The sequence below is a fragment of the Helicoverpa armigera genome, chromosome 28 (assembly GCF_030705265.1).
Source record: "Helicoverpa armigera isolate CAAS_96S chromosome 28, ASM3070526v1, whole genome shotgun sequence".
NCBI lineage: Eukaryota > Metazoa > Arthropoda > Insecta > Lepidoptera > Noctuidae > Helicoverpa > Helicoverpa armigera.
Genome location: NC_087147.1, coordinates 1,208,665 through 1,223,692, shown reverse-complemented (window position 1 = coordinate 1,223,692; position 15,028 = coordinate 1,208,665). Strand labels below are relative to the sequence as shown.

Sequence of the window (15,028 nt, the reverse complement as noted above, 5' to 3'; positions counted from 1 at the left end):
AAAATAGTTCCATATCAATCTAAAAATATCGGTATATTATGCCATACTCCCACGCAATCATGGTATAGGAAATAGCATATTAAGTAGTTAGCAAAGGCCGATGCACTTTGCTGTAAATTATTCAACAAGTGAGCATCGAACGAGGTAGAAATTGTAGCGTAGATATACCAATCCAATGATATGAATATTATAAAACAACGACCTCTGTTGCGTATGTCCATCTGTGGACGATAAACTGAAAAACTACTAACGTCCGCTCCCAAAAATTCTATCTGTTAATTCACTTACTAAAGAAAGAATTTTGACATCCTTACTAGATAATATTATAAATGGGAAAGTAACTCTGTCTGTCTGACTGTCTGTCAGTATGCTTTCACGTCTAAGCCACTGAACTGATTTTAATAAAATTTCGTACAGAGATAGAGGTGACCTTGAGAAAGAACAGGATTGTTTTTATCCCGGACTTTTGAAGAATTATCTTGGAAACGCGATATAACCGAACTCTAAGCGGGCGAAGCCGCAGGCGGAAGCTATAAATTCCTATCTCTAGCTAGTCAAAGGATAGATAGAATATTGGAAAGGGCTGTAAAGGATAAGGCTGTTCGATTCTCGTGCAGTTTTCAATAGTGCAGTTTCTGCAGTTATTGACTTAGAATATATTCTAAGCTCGATGGTAAAAGCTCGGGTTTACGTCATGATAAGTCTTGGAGATGTTGATTCTATTACATGTTAAAACAAAAGAGTTTCTTTATCATTTACTTCGCCTACCAATATCTATTGATCACCGTTATCTAATCCCGAATTTTGTCAGTGTTTGTCATTTCCATAATGTTCCCATATCTATGAATGTTATTCAAAGCCGTGACGAAAGTTCTCGATTCCAAATAAATTAGGATAAGGTCAAACCAGGTTAATATGGGTAATTCCCATAAAATTTCGCACAGATCATCACGTCTAGTTTTATCTTATTGTTTACTTAGAGCTTCGAATCAAACTAACTTATTTTTTATATTTCAAATAGGCATATAAAGCACTTTCGAAACGTCAAGCTAGTTGCAGGGTTCCAAGGATTGACTCTCATGGAAAAGAACCGGCAAGAAACTCCATAGACACACCTTTCAGTCAATACCTAATTATATCAAGCATCATCATCATCATCTGCCTAGCCTTTTCCCAACTATATTGGGGTCGACATCCAGTCTATCCGGATGCAGCTGAGTACCAGTGCTTTACAAGGAGTGATTGCCCATCTGACCTCCTCAAGTTACCAGGGCGCCCAGTACCCCTTGGTTAGACTGGTGTCAGACTTACTGGCTTCTGACATCCCGTAACGACTGCCAAAGATGTCAATAGCACGCATCCTGCAGTAATTATTATCAATGAAAAATACATCTGCAGTAAAAATTTTTAACTTAACAATTCATATTACAAACTTTCAAAGGATGAACGGCACCATTATAAAAGAAGGCGTTAAAAAGGCAAACCCTCAGTTATCTCCGAGGTATAAAATGTTTAAACTTACAAATTCACAGACATAAATACTGAATAAACTGCCATTTACGACCTAGGGTGCTGCTGAAGGATTTTCAACCTTTCTCTTTGAAAAATTGAGTCCAAAATAGTTGACGCAAGAATAAATTTGCTTATGCAAATAACTTTGTTACCAGTCCTTTGTTTCAGGGAACACTTAAATGCAGTTATCTAACTTACAGGAAACGAAAATTTAGTACTGGAAAGTTTCCGTAAAAATAGGGCAATTTTAAAACTCTATATAAATAAATAAAATAGTTTGAAAGTAAACCAAGCGTATGTGACCTAAAACACGAAAAACTACAATTAGCACTAATTTTAAAACTAACATTACAATAAAAACAAAACCAAACCAACCTTTTTAACATCACTTCTCACTAATACATACACAAAACACACACATACACACGCACAAAAATTGTAGATACACGACACAAAACTACGAACAAGTAATGGTTATTTATTGTTAGGACTTTGGACGCAAAATTCAGAACGTCAGACGCACGTCAGACCGCGGCCTTATGCCGCAGGAAACTGAAATCTGCAAAGCGATAAAGCTTTCGCTGTAACCGGTGTTGCTAGCGTTGGTAAATTACCCCGGAATATGGGTAATTGAACATACGAAATTTTCCTCACTTATTTATTTATGTACACACTGTAAACAATAATTAGAAATAGCGTTATAGAATTGAGTATGAAGGTACTGCTTATTTCTAAGGAAATTTCTATCAGCAGAGCAGATATAATTTATTGAAAGTATCATTTTCAATTTTTAAAAGGTCAAGTATAATTATAATATGGGGGGAAAGGGACTCTAGTCAAATAAAGAAGTACCATAAAGCTTGTCACTCAAAACTTAAACTTATAGATTTTCCTAGTCAATGTTATAATTGCGCAGATCGAATCTGTTCAGATAGTAGTCATAGAGTTATATTAGATAGAATGTATAAAGATATAGTTGCTATAATGACTGAAGCTTCAATAGATAGTAATAATTGCAATATTAGTAATAGGATAAATAGAAAAAGATATGTTACAGGTTGGAACAGACATGTCAGGGAGGCTCATGTGGTGGCTAGGCGGTACTATATAGAGTGGATAGACGGAGGAAAACCTACTACTGGAGATTTGTATAATAACATGTATGAATCTAGAAACATATTTAAACAGAAATTAAAATGGTGTCAAAATAATGAACAGCAAATTAAAATGGATATAATAGCAGATCATCACACAAAGAAAGATTTTAAGAACTTTTGGAAAAATACTAACAGCCTTAATCCAAAACCTGGCCATCCAGTGAGCGTCGCTGGCATTAATGAACCATCTAAAATAGCTGAGGCGTTTCGTCTTCATTTTAAAGTAGATTCCTTACCTGTTGGGGATGTACAGGAGGATATGGGGCCATGTAGGGGCAAGGATACGGGTGTCGCTGTCAGGTTCACAAATAAACAGATTAGGAATATAATTCAGGGCATGGTCCGCGGCAAATCTCCCGGACATGATGGGTTAAGCATAGAGCATTTAAAATATGCCGGAGTTCATTTACCACGAGTTTTAACAATGTTTTTCAATCTGTGTTTAAGTCATTCATACTTACCAGAACAATTAATGCATACAGTTGTAGTACCAATAGTAAAAAACAAAAATGGAGATGTCTCGGACATGTCGAATTATAGGCCGATATCTTTAGCCACAATTATAGCCAAGGTGTTGGACAGTCTTCTTGATAAACACTTGAATAAGCATATAAATCTTCACGATCAGCAGTTTGGCTTCAGGTCAGGTTTATCAACCGAGAGTGCTATCATGTGTCTCAAGGAAACTGTCCAGTACTATGTAAACAGAAAGACACCAGTTTATGCTTGTTTCTTGGACCTGTCGAGGGCATTCGACCTTGTGTCCTACAAGAAGCTATGGGACAAATTGGATGGGGAGACATCTTGTGAGCAAGAGATTGTAACTATATTAAAGTATTGGTACAATAGGCAAACTAATATTGTAAGGTGGGCTGGGGCAGCATCAGATGTGTACAGGTTGGATTGTGGTGTGAGGCAGGGTGGCTTGACCTCACCGCGCCTCTTCAACCTGTACATGAATGGTCTTATTGGCGAACTCAGCAGCACTGGCGTCGGGTGTCATATTGATGGAGTTAGTATTAATAACATTAGTTATGCGGACGACATGGTGCTGCTGAGTCCTTCAATCTCAGCATTGAAAAGGTTACTCCGAATTTGTGAGACGTATGCAGAGGGTCATGGACTGAGATACAACTCAAGAAAAAGTGAGATACTTGTATTTAAAGCCGGTAATAAAAGTTATACCCCAGTACCTATCACCCTAAGTGGTAGCGAGTTGAAGCAGGTGTCTCACTTTAAATATCTTGGTCACTGGGTCTCAGAGGACTTGAAAGATGACAGAGACATGGAGAGGGAACGTAGGGCGCTGGCGGTCCGAAGCAATATGTTGGCCCGCAGGTTCAGACGATGCAGTGACGCTGTTAAGGTGACGCTTTTTAAAGCGTATTGCCAGTCGATGTACACGTGTTCCTTGTGGGTTAACTATACGCGGACGACGTACAGCGCCCTGCGTGTACAATACAACAACGCCTTCAGGGTACTGTTGGGGCTGCCCCGGTATTGTAGTGCCTCGGGCATGTTCGCAGACGCGCACACTGACGGGTTTCATGCCATCATTAGAAAGCGATGCGCTTCATTGTTACACCGAGTGCGAACCAGTTCTAATAGTATCCTGAACGTGTTGACAGATAGGTGGGATTCACCATTACTGAGGCATTGGATAAGCCTACATACTACTATGTGATTGTATTGTGTTTTGTATGTATCTGTGTTTTCTTGTATTGCTCATATGGACTTGTCCGAAATAAAGTTATTATTATTATTATTATTTGTTGTTATACATTTTTGTATCTCGGCAGTTGTCTACCGGGTTTTGTAGGTTAGTACGGGCCGAAGCCAAGTGCTAGCCTATGTGTGTTGATGGCGGATTGGGTGTATGCTTAATGAGGGATGATTGTGTGTGTGTTGGCTGTGCGATTGAATGTGTGCTGGGTGTGATGCTGTTGTGCGTGTATCATTTGTTTCGTTTTGTAGGAATTTCCTGACAATTCTACAAGTATTCAGGATAGCAGCTTTCTGTAGAGTTTGATAAGTATTTGGTGGTAAGTCTAAGGTTTTCAGAGACTGATGTAACTGTTTCGGTATAACGCCTGTTGTTGACAGTACTACAGGTATGACGGTGACACTGCCTAATCTCCACATTCGACTTATTTCAATTTTCAGGTCTGTATACTTAGAAAGTTTTTCTGCTATGGTGCTTTGTAAATTGTGTGTGTTTGGGACCGCAATATCTATAATTTGTGCTGTTTTGTTAGTTTTGTCTATTAAAGTAATATCCGGTCTATTGTAATGTACTGTTTTGTCAGTGAGGATGGCGCGATCGAAGTAAAGCTTGTGTGTGGCATTTTCAAGAACCGTTTCAGGTTTATATTTATAGTAAGGTACAGGTGGTATGAGGATTAATTTATATTTAATGGCAAGTTTTTGGTGAATCACGTTGGCTATCTGGTCATGCCTGTACTTATAGTCTGTTTGAACTATGGCTTTGCACGCTCCTGTTATATGCTGGATGGTTTCAGATGCGCTACTACACCTTCTGCAAACGTCCGTCGGAATGGGGGCTCTTATGATGTGCTTCTGATAATTGCGGGTTTCTATCACCTGATCTTGGATTGCCAGCATGAACCCTTCAGTCTCAGGGAATAGGTCGCCTCGCCTTAACCAGTCGTTCGACGCTAATTTGTCGACGTTCTCTTGGTCTAGGTCCAGACGATGTCTTCCATGCAGTGACTTCCGAGCCCATTCTGTTATCTTAGTCTGCCTATCTGTCTGCTTTTCGTTGTTTTGTGGTGTTTGATCGTGCATATTTAAAGGGGTAAGTTTGTGGTCATTGAAAACTATAGCTTTATGTAGAGTAGAGAGTGTAGTTTTTGTGTTAAAATATGTTCTTAGTGTAGTTATTTGTTTGTTGTGTAGATTCATAATGTCTATTATACCTCGTCCTCCGTCTTTTCTTGGCAGCGTTAGTCTCTGGATGCAGGAGCGAGGATGGTGTTTTCTGTGTCTGGTTAGTGTTGTGTTAATGATGCGCTGTAAATTTTTGAGTTCAGTCTTGGTCCAGCTAATAATGCCAAATGAGTAGGTCAAAACGGGAATAGCAAAGGTGTTGATTGCTTTAATAGTATGTCTGGCATGTAGTTGAGTATTAAGTACTGATTTAAGTCTGTGTTTAAATAGTTGTGTTAGTTTATTTTTTACTTCTTTGTGTTTAATTTGTGTAGCCTGAATGTATCCTAAATATTTGTAAGTTTCGTGTTCACTTAAAGAATCTATTGTTTCGCCTGTTTGAGTTGTGTAGGTGTGTTCATAATTTTGGCCTCCCATGACAGAATTGATTTTACACTTGTCGATACCGAATTCCATTTTAATATCCTGTGAAAAACTGTCTGTGATATCAGCTAGCGTGTATAAGTCCTCAGGTGTAGAAGCGTACAGTTTAATGTCATCCATGTATAGAAGATGATTTATTTTGTGTGTGTCATGAGTAGTGTCGCCTAGTATCAGCTTAAATCCTGGTTCACTAATATTTAATGTTTTCGATAACGGGTTTAACGCTAAGCAGAACCATAAGGGACTGAATGCGTCTCCCTGAAATATGCCTCGCTGTATCTTAATGGGTTCCGTTTCAGTGCTACCAGTATGTGTTGTTACATGTAAACGTGTTGTCCATTGTGTTATGATGTTTCTTAAAAATGCTACTATTTGTGGGTTAATTTTATATATCTCTAGGATTTCCAGTAACCACGTATGTGGCACCGAGTCATACGCTTTTTTGTAATCAATATACATAGTAAACAGATCTTTTTTCTGGCGTCTAACCTGCTGGAGTATTACAGAGTCTATAGTCAGCTGTTCCTTGCACCCTTGGCTTAACTTTCGGCACCCTTTCTGCTCTTCTGATAATATTGAATTTATTTCAAGATGTTTATAAACCACATGGGTAATACATGATGTTATGATTTTGTATATAGTCTGGAGGCAAGTGATAGGCCTGTATTTGGCTGGGTTACTGCTGTCATTAGTGTCTTTTGGTATCATGTATGTCAGTCCTTCTGCTATGTATGTAGGTATTGTGTTAGGGTTTTTAATAAAGCTGTTTATGTAGTTGTAAAGATATGGGTGAATGTGTGTAAATTTCTTGTACCAGAAATTGTGTATATAGTCTGAACCTGGTGCTTTCCAATTATGTAGTTTGCTAAGGACGTCATGGAAAGTATCTATTGGGATATGTTCGAATGGCATTTCTTCTATGTCTTTATGGCTCTCTCTTTCTGTTTTAATCCACTCAGCTTGACTATTATGGCTCATAGGCCTCTCCCATATCCCCGCCCAAAATTGATGAAATTCATCTATCCTAGGTAAAGAGACGTTTGTGTTACTTTCATTGCTGTTTATTGTTTGATTTGTGGTAGATTGCTTCAATGATCTGTAAAACTGCTTTTCGTTAGCCTTAAATTTATTATTCTGAGTTTTGCGTAATGTGCATTTAATATACCTATTTAGTCTACTGGTTATAAGTGTAAGCTTCTGTTTGAGAGTATCTAGGAAGTGTACAAGCTCTGTGTTTGGTTCTTCATGGGTCGAATGTATTTTATAGCTTTCTAGTATATTATTTACTTTTTCATTAAGTTTCCTACTCCTATGACCCTGCATATATGCTGTTAGCCTTCCAATTTTGGCCCTTAGATCTGCAGCTCTGGATTCTAATCTCTTTTGCCACTTGGGTTTGCGGATTTTGTGTCGTAACGTCGTTGTATTATCAGAAGCGCCCAATGAGAGTCTACTCCCATTAGTTTTTGCAGCTGTCCAAGCTGCACTGTAAATAATAGTCTGCAGTTGGTCAAACTCTGTGTCTTTACTTGTATGTTTAGGTAAAATGTGTTCGTTGATATGATTAACTATTTGGGCTAACTTTCTTGATGATTTTTGTTTGGGTATGTAATCTCTTTTTGTCGGATGAATATTTGTGTAGTGTTGTAGTGCTAAATTAAAGGTTTCTTCTATTTCCCTAATTGCTTCTGTGTCCGTTTCATTGTGTGGAATGTTTTGTATGTTAACTGGGGTATGTGTTAGTGCATCTGAGTCGATACTATTTAAGAAATTGGTGTCTGTTCCTACTTCTGTGTCTTGTGTCCGTGGGTTTTGTTCAAATGCATTTGTTGATAGTCTAGGCGTATTTTCAATAACTGTTTCAATAGGAAGATTTTGCGGTTCTCTGTAAGCATCTAATTGGTGAAGGGCATGATTTTTAATTTCTAAAAGGCGTGTTTCTTTTATCATTTTATTATTAATTATTACCCTCTTTTGATCTGATATCCGTTGCTCAGATAAGTGTGACAATTCTGGGTACCTTTCTATAAACATATCTCTGAGCTTTTTCCGCCACATGGTCATGTCTGTTTCCATATTTGTGGTAATATAATAACATGTGATTAGAGTCTCGTTGAGCTCATTTGACCATTTCATTCTGCTCTTGGGAAGTGTTTGTGAAGTTGAGTTAATTTGTGTTGTATTTGGTTGAACTGTTGTCTGATTTTGTGTGTAACTAGTGTTTGTCTGTAAATCTTTGCTTACTTCGGATCTAATAGTATTAAGTGTTGTGGGCGATAGCAACTTTTTGTTAACTATTGCTCTGCGTTGGTCTCCAATTCTTTGTTTGGAGACATCCATGTGTGGGAATTTGTCAATGAACTGTTGATGTAATTGTGTCAGGTATGAATTTGTGTCGGTTTCTAGTTTTGTGATGGTGAGGTATGTACGCCAAATGAAAGTATTCATTTCTTCACTCCATTTTTTGCGCGTACTGGTTAGGACAGCAGTGGGTGAGGGATTTTCGGCCAATGTGGCCTCCGTCACAACATCTACTGACATTAATGAGGATGTTGGTGATGAACGTAGTAAATATGAAGGTGGTGATGATGGTAATGAAGGGAATAATGATGTTGATGAAGTTGATGACGTGTCATCATCATGTTGAGCTGCAACAATCTGTGGCTGGGCAGCTCGCTGCGATACGTTGCCCCCCCCAGAATACGAAGGGCAGCCCAGGCTGGAAGCCGTGGGGCGGGATTCTCCGTCGCGATTAGCTTCGGTACCCGCCTGGGGTATTATTACTCTATTTCGTAGTCGCATTTAATTATATTAGGAACAATATTTTAAAACTTAAGAAATAGCAAAGTTAAGAGGTAAAAGAGAAGGTGACTGCAGAGTGCATATTTTAAAGTAAGTAAGAAGATATATTTTATCAGACATTGAAGAGAAGGTCAAGGGGATTGGGAAGGTTAGTTTGGAAGTTGGGAGGTTGGGACCGTTAGTTGGGAAGGGTTAGCCGAGGTGTTATGACTATATTTTATGATGGTACCTCCTGTTTACCAATTGGCACAGGGTCGTCTAGTTCTTAATGACTTTTTTAAGCGTTCATGCCTTCCCCAAGCCCCCCCACCACGTCAAGGTGGCCCCATGGGGGGGTTATTATTATTATTATTATAATTCCATACTTGGTGAAGATACCTTGGAGACGCGAGATAGGCTGCTTTATTTATTATTATTAAAAAAAATGATTCGCCAAACTAGGTAGGCAAGGTATCAAACATGAAAATTATAGTAGTAAATATTTTTACGCTGCAGCTAACAAAGTTATTTTAAATCCTGCAGCTAGCAACCCTGATTAACTCGATTGAACAGTTGCATCGCGGTTGCAACCTTTAAAACTGCAACCAATATTTTGACTATCCCAGAACGGGGTCAAATGCTAAATCCAACCACTCCAGGTTATCATTTGTACTCTCATCATCTGCCCAGCCTTTTCCCAACTATGTTGGGGTCGGCTTCCAATCTAACCGGATGCAGCTGAGTACCAGTGTCTTACAAGGAGCGACTGCCTATCTGACCTCCTCAACCCAGTTACCCGGGCAACCCAATACACCTTGGTATGACTGGTAGTCAGACTGACTGGCTTCTGACTAACAAAGATGTTCAGTGTCAGCCGGGACCTACAGTTTAACGTGCACTCCAAAATCTCCGGATACCTATATTCCATGTGATGTAACCTTTTCTGATAGAAGAATAAAAACTCTTTCATAAAAATACAATTTCTTCATAAAAAAGTGGTCAAAATTCAACTTTTTCTAGAAACAAATATTTGCCTGTCAAACTATTCTATTGATTTTCGTACCATTTACAAGTCTAATGATAGAAATTGTAAATTGTATTTTATAATTATCATTTAGCCGAACCTGATAAACTCGCATTAAATAATTACTTATATATAATTAATATAAATTATTTATAATAGAAAATGCTTCGCCGTGTATTCAGACATGATGTGCTATCGAGATTGGAGCGACCGTTGCCGGTAAGGAAACCACCTCATGCTACTTCTCCTATTTTCAGCTGTCCTTGAGTTAGTGAGTAGTGTAATGCCATTTTCTTATCGACTGGGCTGCAGGTCTAATCACCTAGCAAGACCTGGTGTCAGAGTTTTGTCAAATCCGCCTGACGGCCTCTGACGTGGAATAGTAACAACGACTGCTACTGAGTAGCATTCGGGGACGCCGGCGCCACGTGACCTCCCAGACACTAAGGTGTAACACCGCCAATTAGACGACCCACTGACCCAACTTCTAGACTCCGGGGTACTTTGTAAAAGTTTCTAAAACCCGCAACCCCCCCTCGTGCACAGCAGCCGAACGAGGCAGTGTAATTCACATGACTTTCTTTTATATTTACAGGTCCTATATGTGCCGCATCGCAGAAAATCAAAAGGCTTGAAGTTGGAAGACAAAGTAGTCGTGATCACAGGGGCTGGCGTGGGCATCGGCGCAGCTACCGCCATCGCATATTCTTATGAAGGCTCCAAAATAGTTCTAGCCGATTTAAAAGAAAAAGAAGAAGATCTTAAAAAGATACAAGGGATTTGCGAAGACAACTGTGCCAAAACGCTGGTTGTTAAAACGGACGTGTCAAATGAAGACAATTTATGTTGCTTGGTAGAGAAGACTATCGACAAATTCGGCAGAATAGATGTCCTTGTCAACAATGCCGGTATACTAACATTTGGCTCTCTGATCAAGGGAGATCTAATGCCACAGTACGACAGAGTGTTAGCTATTAATCTACGAGCCTGCGTCATGCTTACTATGCTGTATGCGAAATACCTCGTAAAGTCCAAAGGCAATGTGATCAACATATCCAGTATTCTAGGAAAAACGTACGCAGGCAACTCAAAGTATATGCCGTATTGTATAGCTAAGGCCGGTCTCGACCACTTCATGTTCGGCGCGGCTTTAGAATTCGCGCCTCATGGCGTGAGAGTGAACAATGTTTGCCCAGGACCAACGAAAACGGAAATATTCGAAAAAGCTGGTGTGAAAGGAGATTGGAAAGCGATCGCTAATTCTTTCAAACTGGGACAGATGTCGGAGCCTTCGGAAGTGGCAGATCTGATCGTGTATTTGTCGAGTTACAAAGCGAGAAGTATAACAGGTATCAGGGTATATATTGATAGAGGCCATTTACTTATGGGTTGATTATTTATATTGCCATTTTAGGGGTATAGTTCGCGTCATGTTTTGGCGAAACCACCTCTTCTTTAAGGTTGGTTTTCTCTACCATCTGCTGGACAAAGGCTGCTTGTATAGTCTTTCATAGTGTTCTTATGTTAGAGGTGGTTCCACCACGGTCATGACGTTAGTTAAACCAGTATTCTTTCATATCAAGTTGTGGAATTTAACTACATAGTCACTGCGGTTAATCCGGTTCGGCAAATGATGTATTTTGTTACAATTGCTATTGCATTGTTTATGTTTGCTATGTTAACTGTATTCTTTTATGACTATAGTTTTATTTTGTATGCTATTTTTGCCTTTAAATTAAAGGTTATTTAAATAATATCGTTGTTTTTTTTTGACATTTATTTGATGGAATGGGATCTCTTTAGGCTTCCCTTTTTAACTCTCAGAACTTAAAAGTCAATTCAGGTTCCTTATAAGGATCCAAGGGCCAAAGGGTCTCACTATGATCCAAGCAGTTGGTGGGTGTCTTCCTATAACTAAAATGCTTAACGTTCACTCACGTTCGGCCGACAGTCAGTTTGCTTTGAACAGAGCCTAAAATTCATTCGGCTGATATATTTTGAGGTTTTAAGGATATATCAACATTGATGTTTCTATACTTCAATTATAATATTCCTCTTTATAATGTTACTGTAGATTATGGATCTCCATAAAAGTGATTCCATGTTCGACGATACTTAGATCTGTAAACCGCGGTACAGTATCACATCCGAATGAGATCAACCAAAGCAAGCAAAAAAAAATCAACTATGCAACTTGGCATGTACTTACAATGTTGAAAACATAACCTACTTTTGACACAATTGGGTGAAACGGGTCAGGGACTTGTAGACAATAGCTTAGTTCAATTACGTCGGGCGTTAAAGAGACTAACCGGATATCTCAAAGCTGAGATTTTACGAACCGAGATCCTTGAAGAGTAGATTAAAAGCTCTTTCCTTGAACATCGTAAAATGTGATAAAGGTGTGTTGTGTTCGGCAGATATTAAAATATTTTATGACGGCAGATGGATGATCTTCAGAATCGCTGTAGCTCTTCATAGATCCCTGGAGTTACTTCGCACCGAAAAAAAAGACAGCCATGCTGATATCAGATAGCTATCACCTTTAGATGCTGATTACCTTCAAAACTACGAGGACAGCAATTGGTAGCAACTAATATCAGCTGGTCGCAATTAGGTAGCGACTCTTTATATGCATTCGAAGGAATCTATGACGAGTCACAGTGATTCTGACTTTCAATGAAGATGCACCAACCCGGTTAAAGGAGTGGATGGTAGTATGACGTCTGTCAGAGAGAAACATACATAATACGCTGACCCCAAATGATTTGGAAACAGGACAGGGAATAAGACGGCTGATGAAAGAGTATGGAAAAAGAAAACACGCTGAGCCGGCCCCAAATAAAATTGTTATAACTGACAGACCGTTTTCGTGAAAGGTTAAAAGGGACAAAATATTGAATCCCGGACTGAAATCTAGCTATATTTAAGTCGATCCACTCATGTAACCTTTATAATTATTCAACGAATATGCGCACGAAGGGTTTGGCAACAATCCATAGTTATTTTATTAGCACCTAAATTACTAATTAGCCGAACTATACTACATTTTTGTTTGTAAAGGCTCCAAAGCTATTGAACCAATTTGAGAATATCTTTCACTAAGGTAAAAATTTAGCTTATACTCTTTCTGAGCAGTACAGGCTATATTTTATCTCGTATGTAAACTACAACCCGTACGGTTGTAGTTTACAAGAGCACAAAGCTTTTTAAATAAAGCGAAACATTATATGTATTATTTTATAAGATATGGCGGATCCAATGAAATAATACAAACCTCTGAATTGAAAACCAATTTTTAAATAAGTTTAACAATAAAGTTCGTGTTTGAACAATAAAGCAACATTCATTTATTATTCAAACACGAAATAATAGCCTCAACAAATTTTTCTTCGTACTTAAAAAGTTTACACCTTGCCTCCCTAGATGGCGTTGTACAATCCAGGCGTATTTCTGCATCGCGCTATGGTTTCGTTACCGACGGACATACGGTACCGAGGCCCGACTCGGTTCAAGCTGACAGACGGATAGACGGATAGACCTTATACCAAGGGTTCCGTACTATTTTCGTGAGATAAGTATTTTTGAACGGTTTCATACTATTTCAAAGTAGTTGAGACCTAATATAGGAAAAATGCTGAATAAGTGAGATCCTAGTACATATATACGAGCCAATAGATGGCGCTGTATGTCCGGAATAGATTTTATTTATTGTAATTCAAAACTATCCTATGTCCTTTCTCAAGTTCCAAACTATGTTGTACCAAATTTCACACAAAACGGTTCAGTACATAGTTTAGGCATGAAGAAAAGACAGAGTTACTTTCGCATTTAATATATTAGCCTGGATTTAGATTTTTCTAATATCAATAAGTAGATATCAAAATACTGCCTAGCCTTGGATTTTCATAATCGATCCATGGTTCTGCGATGAGAGATGATGCTGTTGAATTGTGCCAAACATTTTGCAATGGCAAAACAAAAGATAGATCGGTAATAGAAATGCGATATCATTAGCTTTCCTTTTTTTACTGCAAAGAAGTGTCATTAACAAATACACCTACTTATGTACGTACCAAAGAAATTCATTGATTACTTACCCAGTGAAATTTTGCCCTTGTTAAGATATACTTGGTTAAAAAATCTCTTTTTGGGTTCCGTACCCAAAGGGTAAAACGGGACCCTATTGTTTTCGCTCCTCTGTCCGTCCGTCCGTCTGTTGGTGACAGATCGGGCTGGATCTCATGAACCGTGATAGTTAGAGAGTTTAAATAAATCACAGATGAAGTATTTCTGTTGCCGCTATAACAACAAATACTGAAAACCAGAATAACACAAATATTTTGTGGGGCTCCCATACAACAAACGTGATTTTTTTGCTCATTTTCTAAACAATGGTACGGAACCCTTCGTGCGCGATTCCGACTCGCACTTGGTCGGTTTTTTCTGTACATACACCATACTGGCAGTTATCCGGTTAGACTGGAAGCCGACCCCAACGTAGTTAGGAAAAAGACTCGGAAGATGATGATGATGACTCCATATTGGCAGTCAAGACTAAATTGTACAGATCAAGTGTCAAAGCACTTTAATATATGCTATCAATACATTAATTAGTTGACCTACAGGTTAGCATTGTAAGCCGGCGCTCAGCCAAATTACCGAATTAAATATATTGCCTGGGCAACGAAATATTTATAGTTATGTAACGAGCTTTTATTCTAGATTTTTTGAGTCACACAGTTTAATAAATTGATCTTTTTCAAATATTTTTGTATTTTTTTCTAATTCATATTTAACTTAAAAATGGAAATAAGTGAAAATTGTACTCACCACATGCGCCAAAACGCACAAATAAATCCTTTTTTCTGGAATCAACGCTGCACGCACTGTTCACACATTTTTCACCGTTCACAACACAAGATTCTAGATTCGAATAATCACACGTACTATAAACGAAACGTACCAACCGGTGGCCTTTCCAGTCGAATTCGGGATTGGAATTTCGAAATTTGGATTTTAAAATCCGATTTTCGAACGTCCGGGCTGCTCGAGCGCCGGACTATTTGAATTTAGAACAGATCGAGAACGCGCATGCGTGCCGGTGGCGTTCTATTTATATTTTTGCTGGGCTGTATACCGACCGTTTTACTAAGACCTTTTTTCTGGTGGTATCCAACACAAAATGGCGGGCTTCTATACCTAGCCGGAGCTCTATAGATTT

The 15,028-nt window shown here is 38.6% G+C and overlaps 2 protein-coding genes across 2 annotated transcripts in view; one reads left to right on the top strand and one right to left on the bottom strand.

Moving 5' to 3' along the window:
- The window catches only part of LOC110378002 (ryanodine receptor), a 163,501-nt gene extending 148,602 nt beyond the window's left edge, over positions 1–14,899 (bottom strand). The window contains exon 1 of the mRNA XM_064042448.1: positions 14,638–14,899. The gene's annotated coding sequence lies outside the window, so the exon portion shown is untranslated. The remainder of the gene's footprint in view (positions 1–14,637) is intronic.
- On the top strand, positions 9,798–11,558 carry LOC110377976 (3-oxoacyl-[acyl-carrier-protein] reductase FabG). Its single transcript, XM_021337040.3, has 2 exons — positions 9,798–10,023; positions 10,400–11,558. Exons 1-2 carry the CDS (start codon positions 9,967–9,969, stop codon positions 11,195–11,197), a joined length of 855 nt encoding a protein of 284 aa, XP_021192715.1. The 5' UTR covers positions 9,798–9,966; the 3' UTR covers positions 11,198–11,558.
- Positions 14,900–15,028: the final 129 nt, after the last annotated feature.